Source organism: Lithobates pipiens, unplaced genomic scaffold (genome assembly GCF_037356315.1).
Source record: "Lithobates pipiens isolate NorthernLeopardFrog02 unplaced genomic scaffold, aLitPip1_a1.2 Scaffold_8, whole genome shotgun sequence".
Taxonomy (NCBI): Eukaryota; Metazoa; Chordata; class Amphibia; order Anura; family Ranidae; genus Lithobates; species Lithobates pipiens.
In genome coordinates, this window is record NW_027507903.1 from 633,295,361 (window position 1) to 633,314,304 (window position 18,944).

Here is an 18,944-nt window from a genome sequence, read left to right on the forward strand (position 1 = left end):
CTCCCCTCTCTTCCTTGTGCAGAAGAAAAATGGTTCATGGTGCCCTGTGATAGACCTAACTTACCTAAACAAGTTTATAGTATCGAAAGATTCAAAATGAAGACTTTGTCTACCGTCCAACAAGCAGTGCAGCCAGGTGATTGGCTAACCTCAAACGATTTGAAAGATGCTTATTTTCATGTACCCGTGGCAAAAGAATACCGCAAATACCTTAGGTTCAGAGTCGGGCAAGAACATCTACAGTTCATCTGGCTCCCTTTCCTGCTGACAACCTCACCCGAGTCTTTTCGAAAGTTCATCTGGCATTGGTGGCCCTCATCAGAATAAAAGGGATAGGCTTGTACCACCCGACGACCTCCTGTTACTGTCCTAGGACAAGGAGCGGCTGTTGATCCATAGGGAGCAAGTTATCTCCACACTGCGGGTGGCTCCTAAACTTGGGAAAAAGCCACCTGGAAGCAGCCCAATGCCTGGTATACTTAGGGGCCCAATTCGACATGGTGGAAAACACTATCTCTCTCCCACTGGACAAGATCCCAATCATCCAAGGGAGAATCTCATGGGCTCTGAGCTCCTCACTCATAAAAGGCTCACAGTGCCTAAGAATCATCGGCACAATGGTCTCTACGACCCCCATGGCTATGCCCTTTTCAAACAGGGTTCCTTCAACAATGGAATTCAGGGGACATCAATCAGCCCATCCACATATCCTCAGTAATGAGGAACAGTCTCTTCTGGTGGCTCCAGTGCAGAAAAATGCTCACCTGCCACTCCATTGCCCCTATCTCATGGGTCACGGACACAACCGATGTGAGCGGTGCCGGTTGGGGAGCCCGTTGCAGGTCAGAACTTGCTCAAGGCAAGTGGGATGCCCGTCTTCAGAACACGAGCTCAAAGTCCTGGAACTTTGGGCAGCCTGTGCCCTCCATTCTCTCACTCATTTCCGCAAAGGTGAGTCTGTTTTACAAAAAATGGATAACACCAACGGTCTCCTATGTGAAGAGGCAGGGGGGCACCCGGAGCACCACCCTGCTCCAAGGAGTCGAGCCCATCGTGTCCTGTGCTCAGAAAAACCTGGCCAATATTTCAGCGGTTTTCGTCCTGGGAGGTCAGAACATCCAAGCGAACTGTCTCGCACACAGATGGACAACAATGAGTGGTCTCTTCATATGCAGACGTTCAAATAGATTCTATCTTTGGGAGTCAATCCCAAAGTGGACCCATTTGCATTCCTCTGCAACTTCAAGATCAAGAAGTATTATACTCAGGACTGTTGCAGCCAGGCCTTCAGAGTGGATGCTCTATCGGATCAGTGGAACTTCAACAGGGTATATGCCTTTCCCCCGCTCCAGATCATCTTCAAGTTTCTTCGGAGACTCCAAATGGAAGCAGTCCAAGTGGTGGTGATAGCACCTTACTTGCCGAACAGGCCATGGTTTCCCTTCCTGATCAAGCTCAGCTTCCGGGACCCAGTGCCTCTCCCTCTCAGGCTGGACCTTCTCTCTCAGGGGGCAGTCCTGCACCCTTGTCCAGCGATATTGAGACTGATGGTCTGGTTCTTGTAAGGGAGAGGCTAGAATCTCTCGGGTGCGCTTCAAGAGTGATTTCCACCCTCATGAGCTTGAGAAAGGCGAGCACCAATAAGGTTTATGGGAGAATATGGGCCAAGTTTGTAGGATTCTCATCTTCTACCGGCAGATTGTTCAGCGATCCAGGTGTTCAGGATAACCTGAGTTTCCTTCAATCTGGCCTAGATCCATCAGCTCCCTAAGGATCCAAGTATCGGCCTTGTCGGCCTTCATCCGGAACATCATGGTCCGTTCATCCTCTAATCCGGCAGTTCTTCCATGCGGCAGCAAGACTCAGGCCCAAAAGAAGACAGATGGGATCTTCCCCTTGTTCTTGACTCACTGTCTGACTCCAGCAGGGGCGTACCAATAAGGGGGCGGGGGGTGCGGTCCCCCCCGGGTGCCACACTTTGGGGGGGTGTCAGTGGCCAAGTGACTTTGATATGGGGGTGAATTCCGCACCCAAGTCGGGTTGACACGTCAGATCTTCTCAAGGGCATCCCTGCTGTCTCTGTTCAGTGAGTGACTGTATTCCCTCCTGCTAGCTCCGCCTCCACCCAACACTGCTGCTGCCTGTGTGTGTCTGTCTCATCTCTCTCCGCTGGGGTGGCTGCTTCCACACAGTGAATACAGAGTCCTCCCTAGCTGACAGAGCCCGAGGTGGTGAGCGGGGGGGGGGGGGGGATTGATGTAAGAAGAGGCTACTCCTGTGCTGGTCTAAGGTGGGGGGTCAGTGACTGTGATTGCCATGTCCACCACTCCCTCCCCCTGCCATGTGTATTGTGTAGCTGTCTGACCTGATTGGGGGGGGGTTGATGTAAGAAGGGGCTGGAGGAGTGTGTCTACCCCTGCCATGTGCTGGTCTGGGGGGGGGGGTCAGGGTGATTGCTGTGTCCCCCTCCCCCTGCCATGTGTATAATGTAGCTGATTGGGGGGGGGGGGGTTTGATGTAAGAAGAGGCTGGAGTATTGTGTCTACCCTGTGCTGGTCTGGGGGGGGGGGGGGGGTCAGGGTGACTGCTGTGTCCATCACCCCCTCCCCCTGCCATGTGTATAGTGTAGCTGACCTGATGGGGGATTTCAGAATGCAGATATGTGCTATATACAGAGTGCAGAATATGCTATATACAGGGTGCAGAATGTGCAGATATGTGCTATATACAGGGTGCAGAATGCAGATATGTGCTATATACAGGGTGCAGATATGTGCTATATACAGGGTGCAGAATGCAGATATGTGCTATAGACAGGGTGCAGAATGTGCAGAAATGTGCTGTATACAGGGTGCAGAATGTGCAGATATGTGCTGTATACAGAATGCAGATATGTGCTATATACAGGGTGCAGAATGCAGATATGTCCTATATACAGGGTGCAGAATGCAGATATGTGCTATATACAGGGTGCAGAATGTAGATATGTGCTATATACAGAGTGCAGAATGCAGATATGTCCTATATACAGGGTGCAGAATGCAGATATGTCTCGTATACAGGGTGCAGATATGTCCTATATACAGGGTGCAGAATGCAGATATGTCCCATATACAGGGTGCAGATATGTCCTATATACAGGGTGCAGATATGTCCTATATACAGGGTGCAGAATGCAGATATGTGCTATATACAGGGTGCAGAATGCAGATATGTGCTATATACAGGGTACAGAATGCAGATATGTGCTATATACAGGGTACAGAATGCAGATATGTGCTATATACAGGGTGCAGAATGCAGATATGTGCTATATACAGGGTGCAGAATGCAGATATGTGCTATATACAGGGTGCAGAATCCAGGCGTGTGCTGTATACAATAAATATTCTTGAGAAAATGGAAAATAAATCGTGGGTGTTTTTTCATTTAAAATTTGGGGGGGGGTGCCAGATATAGGATCCGCCCCGGGGGTCCGCTCCGCTTTCTGTCAAGGATCTTTCTGCAAAAGTTGCCTTCCTAGTTGTCATCACTTCAGCCAAAAGGGTTTCTGAGATTAGGTCCTTGTGTCATGAATAGGGATGAGCCGAACACCCCCCTGTTCGGTTCGCACCAGAACCTGCGAACAGACCTAAACTTCGTGTGAACTTTAGAACCTTATTAAAGTCTATGGGACTCGAATGTTCACAATCTAAAGTGCTAATTTTAAAGGGTAATATGCAAGTTACTGTCCTAAAAAGTGTTTGGGGACCGTTTTTTCAGGAGCAGTGATTTTAATAATGATTAAAGTGAAACAATAAAAGTGTAATATTCCTTTAAATTTCGTAGCTGGGGGGTATCTGTAGTATGCCTGTGAAGGGGCGCATGTTTCTGGTGCTTAGAACTGTCCCTGCACAAAGTGTCATTTGTGCAGGAAAAAAAGTCTTTTAAAATCACTTGCGGCTAAATTGTCGGCTCCCCGTAATACAGAGAACATTCAATGAGTGTTCTCTGTATTAGCTGACAATTCATTAATTCATTGATAAAAAAAAAAAAAAAAGCGTGGGGGTTCCCCTAAATTCAATTACCAGACCCTTCAGGTCTGACATGGATATTAAGGGGAACCCCGTGACAAATAAAAAAAAAATTGACGTGGGGGTCCCCCTAAATATCCATACCAGACCCTTCAGGTCTGATATGGATATTAAGGGGAACCCCGCATAAAATTAAAAAAAAAAATTGAGGATCTCCGCAGTGTCTCCGGAGTGGAGACAGAAGACGGATGTATGGACAGCGCTGGACTGAGAGATCCCCCGTCGCTGGATATGATCATCCATCGCTGGACCCCGGAGATCCTTCGCTGGATAGCAAGAGTGGATTAGCACCGCTGGAATCTTTTTTTTATTTTTTTATTTTTAATAAAGGAATTTTTCAAAAGTGTGTTTGTCTTATTTAACCATTTTTACACTTTCTTTGTGAAATGGTAGGGGAACTTTTGTACCCCCTTACCATTTCAAACGGGGGGGGCGGGATCTGGGGGTCCCCTTGTTAAAGGGGGCTTCCAGATTCTGATAAGCCCCCCGCCTACAGACCCTCACAACCACCGGCCAGGGTTGTGAGGATGAGGCCCTTGTCCTCATCAACATGGGGACAAGGTGCTTTGAGGGGTCACAGACCCCCAAAGCATCCTCCCAATGTTGAGGGTATGTGGCCTGGTATGGTTCAGGAGGGAGGAGGGGCCGCTCTCTTGTCCCCCCCTCTTTTCCTGTGGCCTGCCAGGTTGCGTGCTCAGATAAAGGGTCTGGTATTGATTTTTAGGGGGACCCCCACGTCAATTTGTTTTTAAAATTTGATGCGGGGTTCCCCTTAATATCCATATCAGACCTGAAGGGTCTGGTAGGGATATTTAGGGGGACCCCCAAGTCAATTTTTTTTTTTAATTTGACACGGGGTTCCCCTTAATATCCATGTCAGACCTGAAGGGCCTGGTAATTGAATTTAGGGGAACCCCCACGCTTTTTTTTTTTTTTTTTTTAATGAATGAATGAATGAATTGTCGGCTAATACAGAGAACACTCATTGAGTGTTCTCTGTATTACGAGGAGCCGACAATTTAGCCGCAAGTGATTTTAAAAGACTTTTTTTCCTGCACAAATGACACTTTGTGCAGGGACAGTTCTAAGCACCAGAAACATGCGCCCCTTCACAGGCATACTATAGATACCCCCCAGCTACGAAATTTAAAGGAATATTACACTTTTATTGTTTCACTTTAATCATTATTAAAATCACTTCTCCTGAAAAAACGGCAGTTTTTAAAACTTTTTTTTGCATTGATCCATGTCCCCTGGGGCAGGACTCGGGTCCCCAAACACTTTTTAGGACAGTAACCTGCATATTACCCTTTAAATGAGCACTTTAGATTTCTCCCATAGACTTGTATAGGGTGTTCCCGGCTTTTCGAATTTGCTGCGAACAGCCCAAATTGTTCACTGTTCACTGAGCAGGCGAACAGGCAATGTTCGAGTCGAACATGAGTTCGACTCGAACTCGAAGCTCATCCCTAGTCATGAAGAACCATTTCTGCCTTTCTTTCCGGACTGGGTGGACCTCATCCCTATGCTCATCTCAAACCCGAAAATCACTTCAGTGTTCCATGAAAACCGAGAAATGTCTTACCTACATTTAGGGCCCAGGGCTCCACCAAAGCCCATCCTCTGGATGTAGGTGAATTACTGAGGGAATACCTGCAAGTAACTTCCTCCTTTAGACGCTCCAACTACCTGTTTGTCTCACACTCTGGCGGTAACAAAGGGAGGCGAGCTTCGACCAGAATGATTGCAGCCTGGAACGTCCAGTCTATTCAGCAGGCTAAGGGCTTGGCTCCTCCAGAGGCGGTGAAAGCACATTCCACCAGGGGTATGGCGGCTTTGTGGGCAGCAGCCTGGCATGTGGCTCCAGATGTCATCTCCAAAGCAGCCTCATGAACCTCCATTAATACCTTTATGTCACATTACTGTATACAGTCTGCGTCTCTGTCTTCTGTGAACTTTGTTTTAAGAGGCCTGTCAGTTGACGGGTTAAATAAAACATTTTTCTTTGATCAGCATACCCACCCGTGTGGACTGGCTAGTTATTTCCCACACGTAGGCTGCCGTGGAGTCTGTCAAGAAAACTGAAAATTTATCATCAATACTTCCCATAATTTTCCTTTCCTGATGGACTCCAGGGCAGACAGAGGTCCCACCCATTGGTCAAGAGTTGGCTAATTATGGAACGCAGTCTCTAGAAATAAGCTCAAATTTATGGGAGTGGGGTCCTATAGCATTGGAGAGGAGGCGGGGTTAACCCACACATAGGCTGCCATGGAGTCCATCAGGAAAGGAAAATTACAGTAAGTATTTGATAATAAATTTTCCATTTTCTTTTGGTGGTATTTGATCACCACTGCTATGTAAACCAAAAAAAATCCCCAAATTCTGAAAAAACACGCTTTTTTTTTAGTTTCTGTAATAAAAATTTTCAAATAAATCCTCTTTCTTCATAATATTAAGTCAAACTGTAATCTGCTACATGTCTTTGGCGAAAAATAACCCAACTCAATGTATAATATTTAGTCTGTGTAAAAGTTATAGACTCCACAATCTATGGTACTGTATATACATTTGAAAATTGATCAATCCTGATCTACTGACTGTCTCATTTCTTAAGACCCAACAATACTAGGACAGTACAAATACCCCTTTTTGAAAAGTAGACAGTCCAAGGAATTTGGTAAGAGGCATGGTGACTTTTTTGAAGTTCTTGTCACAATTTTTTTTAAAAAGGAAGAAATTACACACAGCTCACAGCGGCCCGATACTGAGCACAGCAATCCGCTGTGTCTGGTTGACACAACAGTGGCAGACCGTGCCGCTGCATGCCCCAGGGAGGTACGTAGTACGTATAAGCCCCGCAGTGCACGGGTATGGGGCTTGTGGACGGAAAGTAGTTAAAAAACAATCTCAATGTTTTAACATCTACTATAATACACCAGTTTATACTCTATAATCTTTACATATACTATTTTCAGAAGCAAATGAGATGTTTATTTCAACTGTTTCAGACCAAAAACATCATGGGTGTTAAGAACAAGACTCAAGTGACCGTGTTTGAGTTTTCTGGTCTTACTGATGATAAATTAGTTGCCCTGTTTCTCTTTTTGCTCTTTTTAATGGTTTACATAGTGGCCGTGCTTGGAAACATTGGGATGATGGCAATGGTACATATTTCACCCAGCCTCCACACTCCAATGTACTACTTACTGAGATATCTGTCTATGGTGGACCTCTTCTACTCTTCAGTAGTTACTCCTAAAATGTTGTCTGACCTTCTTTCCGAGAGAAAATTAATCACATTCATGGGATGCACTCTTCAATTCTACTTCTTTTGTGCACTGGCAGGTACAGAGATCTTGGTCCTCTCTGTCATGGCATATGACAGATATGTTGCTATATGCCACCCTCTCCACTACGTCTCAGTAATGACTAATAAGAAATGTCTCAGTCTTGTGATTCTCTCATTCTTTATTGGCTTTGTGCAGTCAGTTGCACAGACCAGCAGTCTATTCAGTCTGGAATTCTGTGACTCTAACCTTATAGACCACTTCTACTGTGACATCCCTCCTCTGGCCAGGCTGTCCTGCTCCAAAATCCACACCTGCACCATCGTCACCCTTTTCTTTGGGGGTTCTTGTTGCTTAAGTTCAATGACAATTATCCTAGTCTCCTACATCTTCATCATGAATTCTGTCTTACGGATAAATTCTGCGTCTGGCAGGAGGAAAGCATTTAGCACTTGCTCCTCACATGTGATATGTTCTACCATCTTCTATGTTGCAGTTGTCTGTGCTTACTATCATCCGTCCTCCAGTACCCTCAAAACACAGGAAAAGGTATCCTCTGTATTCTACACCGTGGTGACTCCGATGTTAAATCCTCTTATCTACAGCCTGAGGAATCAAGAGGTGAAAAAAAACATCATAAGACTGCTTCAAAAGCGTTCCCATTCACATATATGATATTATGATACCTATCTAACTTAAAAATACCTAGTTCAAAAGATCGCTAATGATAACCTGTGTGGAAAGAGATATAGAAGTAGTCATTGTTGAGTTTTTCTACTTGTCATGGTAATCCAGTTTAATCTCAGCTAATTCAAGATATGGCTATATGGAAAATACTGTATAGCTGGGATCTCCGAACTTTCTAAACAAAGGACCAGTTTACTGTCCTTCAGACTTTAAGGGGACCAGACTGTGGCCATTGAAGTAGAAAAGGTCCCGACATTAGTGGGGAAAAAATAATGTCCGATTGTCTGTTTCAGTGGGACTAATTGTGCCTCATCATTGGTGTCAGTGGGAGGAATTGTACTCGATTGATGGTGTCACTGGGAAGAATTGGGCCCCATCACTGGTGTCATTGGAACCCATTGTTTGTGTTATTGGGAGAAATTGTTCCCCATCATTAGTGTGTCATTGGGCCCATTGTTGGTCTCATTGGAAATACTAGTGTCCCATCATTGGGCCCCTTTGCTGGTCTCATTGGGAGGAACAGTGCCCCATAATTGCATGTCATTGGGCCCCATTGTTGATCTCATTAGAAGGAATAGTGCCCCATCATTTGACCCCATTTTGGGTTTCATTGTGAGGAATAGGGCCCCATCATTGAGTTTCTTTGGGCCCCACTGTTGGTCTCATTGGAAGGAATAGTGTCCCATCATTTGGCCCCTTTTTTGGGCTCATTGGGAGGAATAGTGCCCCATCGTTGGTTGTCATTGGGCCCCATTGTTGGTGTCATTGGGAGCAATTTTGCCCCATCATTGGTATAAATTTGAGGTATTGAGCTCCTTCATTGGTGTCAGTGGCATGAATTATGGCCCCAAGGGATTGATAAAAGCAAGCAAAGGGCCAGTTTGGAGACCATTCACTGCTGCATAGTCTTCTTAAAATGTTAAAGAGTCATTGACCCTCAACAAGCATACAGGAGTATGTAGTTTTGACTTCACTGGCTGCATTTCTCTTATGAGTCTGTGGCTTATAGTTGAAAAGAATATCTAATGATTGAAACTCACGTAAATTTTTTGTGTCTGTCTGTGTCTCACCATAGAGATCTCTTCTTAATTCCTGTCCAGCAGACACAACAGGAAGTAAAAAGAAATTGTGTTAAATCCCCTCACCTCCTGTTCCTGTAACATTTTGGATGTCCAGTCACTTTTTGTCCTGGTGAAAAGGGTCACCAATACAAATATGTAAGCAGGGGTCAGTACCTATTTTAGGGAAATCCCTCACCCAGGTGTGTACTGTGGGTGGGAGTAGATTAGTCCTTTATAATCAGGACAGAATGGGCTTGAGAGCAGAGGTCAATAGGAAAAGGCCTGCAGTACAACAGTATATTAAATGAATGTCCACGTGAAGGAAGCCCTTCAGGGTAGGCCCAGTATAAGCCCACTGGAGATCCTGTCTAAGGGAACCTTCAGTGAGGGAGCTGGAAATGCTGGTCGGCATCCCCATGTTAAAGCTGAATTTGAACTGTACGTTGTTACCGGTCAGGTGCAAAGAGGTATATTGGTGTTTTGGAAATATTTGTGCATGCTGTTCCTGCTACAGTAAAACTTTACAAAGGCTAAACGTGTGGACATTCCTTTATTTCTGGAGGTAAGCCTCGGGCTGGGAGAATGTGAGCAACCAAGATGGTGGAGTTTCTCCAAACTATATGTGTACAGTACAGTGGCCAATCTCATTCCTGATGCAGACGGATGGTGGGAGGTGACCTTGCATGCCCTGCATGACTGCTGTGGCAGCATATTAGGTCGCTGATTACAAATAGAGAGGGTGAATCCCTCCAATGAGGACAAAGACAGTAATACAAAACTTGATAGACGTTTCAAACATTTTCATCTATAGCCAAAGCTAAAATAGTCTGTGACCTATAAAAAAGTCTGTGACCCATATACAAAAAACTCTGAGGCCGCGTACACACGGGCGGACTGTTCGCCCAACTTTGTCCGCTGAACAGTGTTTCAGCGGACAGTCCGCTCGTGTGTGGGCTTCAGCGGACAGTTTCAGCGGACAGTCTGACGAACAAAGTTTTTCGGAATTCCCGTTAGACAGTCCGCTGAAACTTGGTTTGAGCGGACAGTCCGCTCGTGTGTAGGCTTGTTCGTCAAACTAAGTCTCGCGCATGCTCAGAAAGAATTTACACGCCGAAGGTTGCATTGCAGTGTATAGGACGTCGTTTTTCTAGTCCCGTCGTACGTGCCGTTCACGTCATCGCGCACGGTTTCAGCGGATTGTTCGTTCATCGTGTGTGGTCAAGTTCGCTTATGCAAATTTTGAGCAGACTGTTGGTCGTACTGTTTGACGAACAAGGTTGGGCGAACAGTCCGCGCATGTGTACGCGGCCTCAGAGCCGCATAACAGCACTGCAAATCTTCCCACTGCAGTCCAAAGCACAGATCAGGTGCTGACGTTCAAACAAACTCATCCAGGCTATCAGAAACTGATCGGAAAACAGAAGATGGAGACGCTGCACGCGGGAATCCAACCACTATATAGAGAGGTAGAGATACAGCTGCAGTCTGAACTCCTCCTGGCTATTAGAAAGAAAAAAAGGGGTATGGCTGGAAGAACCTCAAAGTATACGGCACCTCATCCCTATGAACAAAAAATCTCCTCCTGGCTATGTTCCTCTAACATGTTTCTCCCCACCTACAGGAATATGATTAAGCCATCTAGGTTGGACGAAACATATCAGAGGAGCATAGCCAGGAGGTGTTCAGGCTGAAACCATATCTTTACCTTCCTACATAGTGGCTGGGTTCCGGTGTGCGGTGTCTCCACCTTCTGTTTTCCTAAAATACAAACTTGACTTAAGATAAAGACTTAGGAATGGCTGCTTCTCCTTCCCAGGTTCCCCACTGGCACTGTTGATACCTCTCTCCTGCCAAGCACCCCCATTACTATGGGGCACCCGAGCACGCTCACTCTCGGGCCACTGCTTTCTGTGTCCATTCACACACATGGAGCGTGGCTCAGGCAAGCCCCACACTTATTGGCTCACTACCTATGATTGACATTAGTGGGAGCCAATGGCTCCCACTGCTATCTCAGCTAATGAAGAGTGAGAAACCTTAGAGAGCCACTGCTCTCCTGCACAATGCTGAATCAAGATGGTACTCGGGTAAGTTTTACGGGGGCTGCTGTATACAGAAAGATTTTTACCTCCAAGCATAGAGTGCATGAGTGTTTAAAAAAAATCTTGAACCCTTACAACCACTTTTAATATATTTATGTACATAGAAGAAATCGTATTTACTTGTTGCACACATATGCTGAGCTTGGTAGTGCAGCACAATGATTGTAATTTAAGGAGCATTTCTCTAGGTGACTCTATAAAAGTAGTGCACCTAGGGTGAGCAAAGTATCAGTGCATCTAGGGTGGGCAAAGCAGTAGTGCACCTAGGGTGGGCAAAGCAGTAGTGCACCTAGCGTGGGCAAAGCAGTAGTGCACCTAGGGTGGGCAAAGCAGTAGTGCCCCTAGGATTGGGGTGGGGGGATATGGTCTTTCTCAGGTACAGCCAGCTACTGGGGACATGAAAGCCAATGATGGGTAATAATCCACATTAAATGTATCATTTTTAAATGATTCTGTATTAAATTATTATTAATACAAGATAACAGAAATCATCTACTGGTCTTTAAAGATTTATTTTTATGAAGGTCCCTGGGGAAGGTTGTTTTTGTTTTCCTGGATAATTGGGTTGGATATAACACCAGCTCCACATATACAGAAATAAAACGGTGTTTGGGGCCTGAATCTGATTGTTAAACAATTACATCTCAAAGGAGTAAGAGGACAATGGGAATGCCTGCGTTCTTTATTATATTCATATATATATCAGAGATTAGTACAATGATAAGAGACGCTACACGGCAAAGTCAACGAATCATGTAAATATCACTCAATTTGCTACGGTTGTTATATGACACGACAAAAAACAGCAATACTACAACAAAAGAAGAAACAAAGAATTTATTTTTGAAGAAAATATTTGCATTATTTAAGGTTTCAGACGACTGGCAGATTGGATGTATACAGTGATTGTTCCTTCTAGAAGAAATGCTTCTGATTATTTTTGCTCCCCTTCCTCCATGCATTTAAATTAAATGTAAACCCGAACTAGATAACATTCAGTTTTCTCTGGGCATCGTGTATCCAACAATTGTCATGTTTTTCTTCCATAAACGCTGTTACCACTTATATGAATTAATATAACAATCAAAATATAACTCTAGGTTTTTTTTGGGGGGGAAGGGTTGGTTTTTTTATTTATATATTTTTTTTTTTATTTGACAACTTAAAAAAAAAAATACAAGACCTATTACAAAATACCCATTCATAGCACTATATATACAACACCAATAAGGTACACACAAAAAAAATATTATCCAAAATAACTCAAATATACAATGACTAAAAAAATAAATGAATAAATAAATGAAAATAGATCAATTAATTTCCATAATCACACATAGTAAGACACGTAGGGGAAGATTTACTAAAACTGAAGCATGCAAAATCTGGTGCAGCTCTGCACAGAAACCAATCAGCTTCCAGGTTTTATTGTCAAAACTTAATTGAAGAAGCTAAAGTTAGAAGCTGATTGGGTAAAAAGTCCAGCTGTACCAGTTTGTACTCCAGTCTGATTAAATCAAACCCATAATATGTCTCTCCAATAAATAACATCAGAAACAAGTCCTCTTAACCCCACATTTTATACATATTGCCAAAAGGACTAGTTTTTTTTTTTTTTTTAAAGAAAAATCAAATCAATTTTTAGTGAAGATTTTACCCCTTTCATGACCAGGGCATTTTTTGCTGTTCAGCACTGTGCTAGTTCAACTGGCAATTTCTCAGTCATGCAACACTGTACCCAAATAACATTTTTATCATTTGTTTCACACAATTAGGCTTTCTTTTGGTGGTATTTAATTATCACTGGGTTTTTTTTATTTTTTGCTATATAAATTGATAAAATTCCGAAAATTTGGAGGAAAATGTTTTTTTTCTTAGGTTTCTATTATAAAATTTTAGAAACAAATAATCTTTCTTCATAAATTTAGACCAAGATATATTCTGCTACATTTCTTTGATAAAAAAATAACCCAAATCAGTTAATATTATTTAAAATTCTAGATTCTACAAATTATGGGATATATATTTGAAAATTGATCACTCATGATGTACTGATGGCCGCTCTCATTTCTTGAGGACCTAAAAGTAGTGAGCCCAACATATTTAGTAAGAGGCATTGTAATTTTTTGTCACAATTTGTTGAAAAATGAAATTAAATATAATTAGATTTTTTTTCTACATACTGTCACCAGTGCAGTACACCAGTGAAGTAGGTAAAGATCAAGTTTATTTCATTAGCTTTTTCTGGGTTTTTCCTATCTCTGTTTCTTCAGGGAGATTTAACTTCACTCCCTGTCCCAGAGACATACCAGAGTTGACACTTCCAAGTTGCATGAGGTTCAATGTGAAGTTTCCACAGTCAGTGATGATTTGGGGAGCCATGTCATCTGCTGGTGTTGGACCGTTGTGTTTTATCAAGTCCAAAGTCAGTGCAGCCCTCCACCAGGAAATTCTAGAGCACTTCATGTTTCCGTCTGCTGACCAGCTTTATGGAGATGCTGATTTCATTTTCCAGCAGGACTCACTGCCAAAAGTACCAATACCTGGTTTATGGATTGTGGTATCACTGTGCTTGATTGGCCAGCAAACTCGCCTGACCTAAACCCCATAGAGAATCTGTGCGGTATTGTCAAGAAGAAGATGAGAGACATCAGACCCAACAATGTAGATGAGCTGAAGGCCGATATCAAAGCAACCTGGGCTTCCAAAACACTTCAGCAGTACCACAGGCTGATCGCCCCCATGACAAACCGCATTGATGCAGTAATTCAGGCAAAAGGAGCCCCAACCAAGTATTGAGTGCATACTATACTGTACATGGACATACCTTTCAGTAAGCCAACATTTCTGTATTAAAAATCAAAAGAATGTAATATTCTAATCTTCTGAGATACTGTCTTGGCAATCTTCTTATAGCATAGGCCTTCTTTATTTAGAGCAACAATTAATTTTTTCAGATCCTCAGAGAGTTCTTTGCGATGAGGTGCCATGTTGAACGTCCAGTGAGCAGTAGGAGAGAGTGAAAGCGATAACACCAACTTTAACACACCTACTCCCCATTCACACCTGAGACCTTGTAACACTAACGGGTCAAATGACACCGGGGAGGAAAAATGGCTAATTGGGCCAATTTGGACATTTTCACCTAGGGGTGTACTGACTTTTCTTGCCAGCGGTTTAGACATTAATGGCTGTGTGTTGAGTTATTTTGAGGGGATAGCAAATGTACACTGTTATAAAGCTGTACACTCACTACTTTACATTGTAGCAAAGTGTAATTTCTTCAGTGTTGTCAAATAAAAGATATAATAAAATGTTTACAAAAATGCGAGGGGTGTACTCACTTTTGTGCAGTACTGTATATAAAATATAAGAGTTTCACTTTTTTAATTTAATTACTGAAACGAATTACTTTTTTTGATGCTATTCTAATTTCATGAGTTGCACCTGTATATATACAATATAGACATTGAGTATGAATTATGGAATATGTTTTTTCAGATAAACAGTATTACTTTTTGTTATTTTTTTTAAAGTTCCTGGGCCAGATTTGGACCTTGGAGGGCTCGGGATCTTCAGGTTTGGGGGGCCCCTCATGCACAGAGTCAGTTTATATTCTCAAGGACAGACACACATTTTTAACCACTTGACCTCCAGGAAAGTTTTACCCCCTTAGTGACCAGACCACATTTTGCTATTAGGCACTGTGCTATTTTACCTGGTAATTGCGTGGTCATACAACACTATACCCAAATGAAATTATATAAATTTTTTTCACACAAATAGAGCTTTCTCTTGGTGGTATTTGAACACCACTGGGTTGTTGTTTTTTTGCTATATATGCCAAAAAAAAATCCAAAATTCAGATTTTTTTTAGCTTCTGTTATAAAAAATCTCAAATAAATAATCTTTCTTCATAATATTAGGTCAAAATGTATTCTTCTACATGTCTTTGGTGAAAAATAACCCAAATCAGTGTATAATATTTAGTCTGTGTAAAAGTTACAGACTCAACAAACTATGGTGTATACATTTGAGAATTAAAAAATCCTGATCTACTGACTGCCTATCTCCTTTCTTAAGATCATACAATGTCAGGATAATACAAATACCCCCAAATAACCCCTTTTTGAAAAGTAGACAGTCCAAGGTATTTAGTAAGAGGCATGGTGATTTTTTTGAAGTTCTTGTCACAATTGTTTGGAAAATTAAGAAATTACACACAGCTCACAGCGGCCCGATACCGAGCACCGCAATCCGCTGTGTCTGGTTGACACAACAGTTGCAGACCCAGGGAGGCGTATAGTACGTATGAGCCCCGCAGTGCACGGGAACAGGACTTGTGGTTGGAAAGTAGTTAAAAACCAATCTTAATATTTTAACATCTACTGTAAGACACCAGTTTGTAAAATCTTTACATATACCATTTTCATAAACAAATTAGATGTTTATTTCAACTGTTTCAGACCAAAAACATCATGGGTGTCAAGAACAAGACTCAAGTGACCGTGTTTGAGCTTTCTGGTCTTACTGATGATAAATTAGTTGCCCTGTTCCTCTTTGTGCTCTTTTTAATGGTTTACATAGTGGCTGTGCTTGGAAACATTGGGATGATGGCAATGGTACATATTTCACCCAGCCTCCACACTCCAATGTACTACTTACTAAGATATCTGTCTATGGTGGACCTCTTCTACTCTTCAGTAGTTACTCCTAAAATGTTGTCTGACCTCCTTTCCGAGAGAAAATTAATCACATTCACAGGTTGCACTCTTCAATTCTACTTCTTTTGTGCACTGGCAGGTACAGAGATCTTGGTCCTCTCGGTCATGGCATATGACCGATATGTTGCTATCTGCCACCCTCTCCACTACGTCTCAGTAATGACTAATAAGAAATGTCTCAGTCTTGTGATTCTCTCATTCTTTATTGCCTTTGTGCAGTCAGTTGCACAGACCAGCAGTCTATTCAGTCTTGAATTCTGTGACTCTAACCTTATAGACCACTTCTACTGTGACATCCCTCCTCTGGCCAGGCTGTCCTGCTCCAAAATCCACACCTGCACCATCGTCACCCTTTTCTTTGGGGGTTCTTGTTGCTTCATTTCAATGACAATTATCCTAGTCTCCTACATCTTCATCATGAATTCTGTCTTACGGATAAACTCTGCGGCTGGCAGGAGGAAAGCATTTAGCACTTGCTCCTCACATGTGATGTGTTCTACCATATTCTATGTTGCAGTTGTCTGTGCTTACTTTCATCCATCCTCCAGTACCCTCAAAACACAGGAAAAGGTGTCCTCTGTATTCTACACCGTGGTGACTCCAATGTTAAATCCTCTTATCTACAGCCTGAGGAACCAAGAGGTGAAAAAAGCCATCATTAGACTGTTTCAAAAGCATTCTCATTCACATATATGATATCATGATACCTATCCAACTTAAAAATACCTAGTTCAAAAGATGGTTAATGATAACCTGTGTAGAAAGAGATTTAGATTAAACATTGTTGAGTTTTTCTACTTGTCATGGTAATCCAGTTTAATCTTAGCTAATTCAAGATATGACTATATGGAAAATACTGTATAGCTGGGATCTCCGAACTTTCTGAACAAAGGGCCAGTTTACTGTCCTTCAGACTTTAAGGGGGCCAGACTGTGGCCATTGAAATAGAAAAGGTCCCGACATCAGTGGGCAAAAAATAATGTACCGTTGTTTGTTTCAGTGGGAGTAATTGTGCCTCATCATTGGTGTCAGTGGGAGGAATTGGACCCCATTGTTTGTGTTATTGGGAGAAATTGTCCCCCATCTTTAGTGGCATTGGGCCCCATTGTTGGTCTCATTGGAAATAATAGTATCCCATCATTGGGCCCCATTGTTGGTCTCATTGGGAGGAACTGTGCCCCATAATTGCATGTCATTGTGCCCCATCATTGGTATAAATGGGAGGAATTGTGCCCATTCAGTGCCCCATCATTTGGCCCTTATTTGTGGTCTCATTCTAAAGAATAGTGCCCCATCATTGGGTTTCATTGGGCCCCATTGTTGGTCTCATTGGAAGGAATAGTGCTCCATCATTGGGCCCCGTTGCTGTTTCCATTTGGAAGAACAGTTCCCCATCATTGGGTGTCACTGGGCCCCATTGTTGGTGTCATTGGGCACAATTGGGAGGAATGGGAGGAATTACGCCCCTTCATTGGTGTCAGTGGCGAGAATTATGGCCCAAAGGGAAGGATAAAAGCCAGAAAAGGGCCAGTTTGGAGACCACTCACTGCTGTATTGTCTTCTTAAAATGTTAAAGGGTCATAGCATACAAGGATACAGGAGTATGTAGTTTTGACTTCACTGGCTGCATTCCTCTTATGAGTCTGGGGCTCATAGTTGGAAAAAAATCTAAAGCCACTTTTATGGTGAGCATAGGCAATGATTCAAACTCATGTAAAAAATGTTGTGTCTTTCTGAGTCTCGCTATAGAGATCTCTTCTTAATTCCTGTCCAGCAGACAGGACGTAAAAAGAAATTGTGTTAAATCCCCTCACCTCCTGTTCCTGTAACATTTTGGATGTCCAGTCACATTTTGTCCTGGTGAAAATGGTCACCAATACAAATATGTAAGCAGGGGTCAGTACCCCTTTTAGGGAAATCCCTCCCCCAGGTGTGTACTGTGGGTGGGGCTATATTAGCCCTTTATAATCAGGACAGAAAGTATTTGAGAGCAGAGGTCAATAGGAAAAGGTGGCCTGCGGTACAACAGTATATTAACCGATTGACGTCCGCGCTATAGCCGAATGACGGCCACAGCATAGACCTGAATTTCCGGCAGGCCGTCATATGACCAGTACCCCCTGCCATTTTCGGGCTTTTCACATTTTTAAGCAAAAAATAAAAAATGCAGAGGTGATCAAATACCATTAAAAGAAAGCTCTATTTGTGGGAAAAAAATTATAAAAATGTAATTTGGTTACAGTGTAGCATGACCGCACAATTTTCATTCAAAATGCAACAGCGCTGAAAGCTGAAAATTGATCTGGACATTAGGGGGGTTTAAGTGCCCACGAAGCAAGTGGTTAAATTAATGTCCATGTGAAGGGCCCCCTTCAGGGCAGGCCCAGTATAAGCCCACTGGAGATTCCATCTAAGGGAACCTACAGTGAGGGGGCTGTAAATATTGGTCGGCATCCCTGTGTTAAAGCTGAATTTGAACTGTACATTGTTGCTGATGTCAGGTGCAAAGAGGTATAATGGTGTATTGGAAATATGTGTGCATGCTCTTCCTGCTACAGTAAAACTTTACAAAGGCTAAACGTGTGGACATTCCTTTATTTCTGGAGGTGGGCCTCAGGCTGGGAGAATGTGAGCAACCAAGATGGTGGAGTTTCTCCAAACTATAAGTGTACAGACTGTACAGTACAGTGGCCAATCTCATTCCTGATGCAGGAGGACGGTGGGAGGGGCCCTTGGCCAGCATGACTGCTGTGGCAGCATATTAGGTCCCTGATTACAAATAGAGATGGTGAATCTCTCCAATGAGGACAAAGACAGAAATACAACATTTGATAGACGTTCTAAACCTTTTCATCTCTATCCAAAACTAAAATACAGTCTGTGACCCATATACAAAAAACATGGAGAGCCGCATAACATCACTGCAAAACTTCTCCCTGCAGTCCAAAGCACAGATCAGGTGCTGACGTTCAAGCAAGCTCATCCAGGCTAGCAGAAACAGATCGGA

At 43.0% G+C, this 18,944-nt stretch overlaps 2 protein-coding genes across 2 annotated transcripts; both read left to right on the top strand.

The window, feature by feature from the left end:
- The first annotated feature begins 6,959 nt into the window (after window positions 1-6,959).
- On the top strand, window positions 6,960-8,142 carry LOC143964119 (olfactory receptor 5AR1-like). Its single transcript, XM_077473820.1, has one exon. The coding sequence runs from the start codon at window positions 7,058-7,060 to the stop codon at window positions 8,036-8,038; it is 981 nt and encodes a 326-aa protein (XP_077329946.1). The 5' UTR covers window positions 6,960-7,057; the 3' UTR covers window positions 8,039-8,142.
- A 3,544-nt stretch (window positions 8,143-11,686) lies between these two features.
- On the top strand, window positions 11,687-18,458 carry LOC143961536 (olfactory receptor 5AR1-like). The gene is made up of 2 exons (XM_077470830.1): window positions 11,687-11,968; window positions 15,680-18,458. Exon 2 carries the CDS (start codon window positions 15,692-15,694, stop codon window positions 16,631-16,633), a length of 942 nt encoding a protein of 313 aa, XP_077326956.1. The 5' UTR covers window positions 11,687-11,968; window positions 15,680-15,691; the 3' UTR covers window positions 16,634-18,458.
- Window positions 18,459-18,944: the final 486 nt, after the last annotated feature.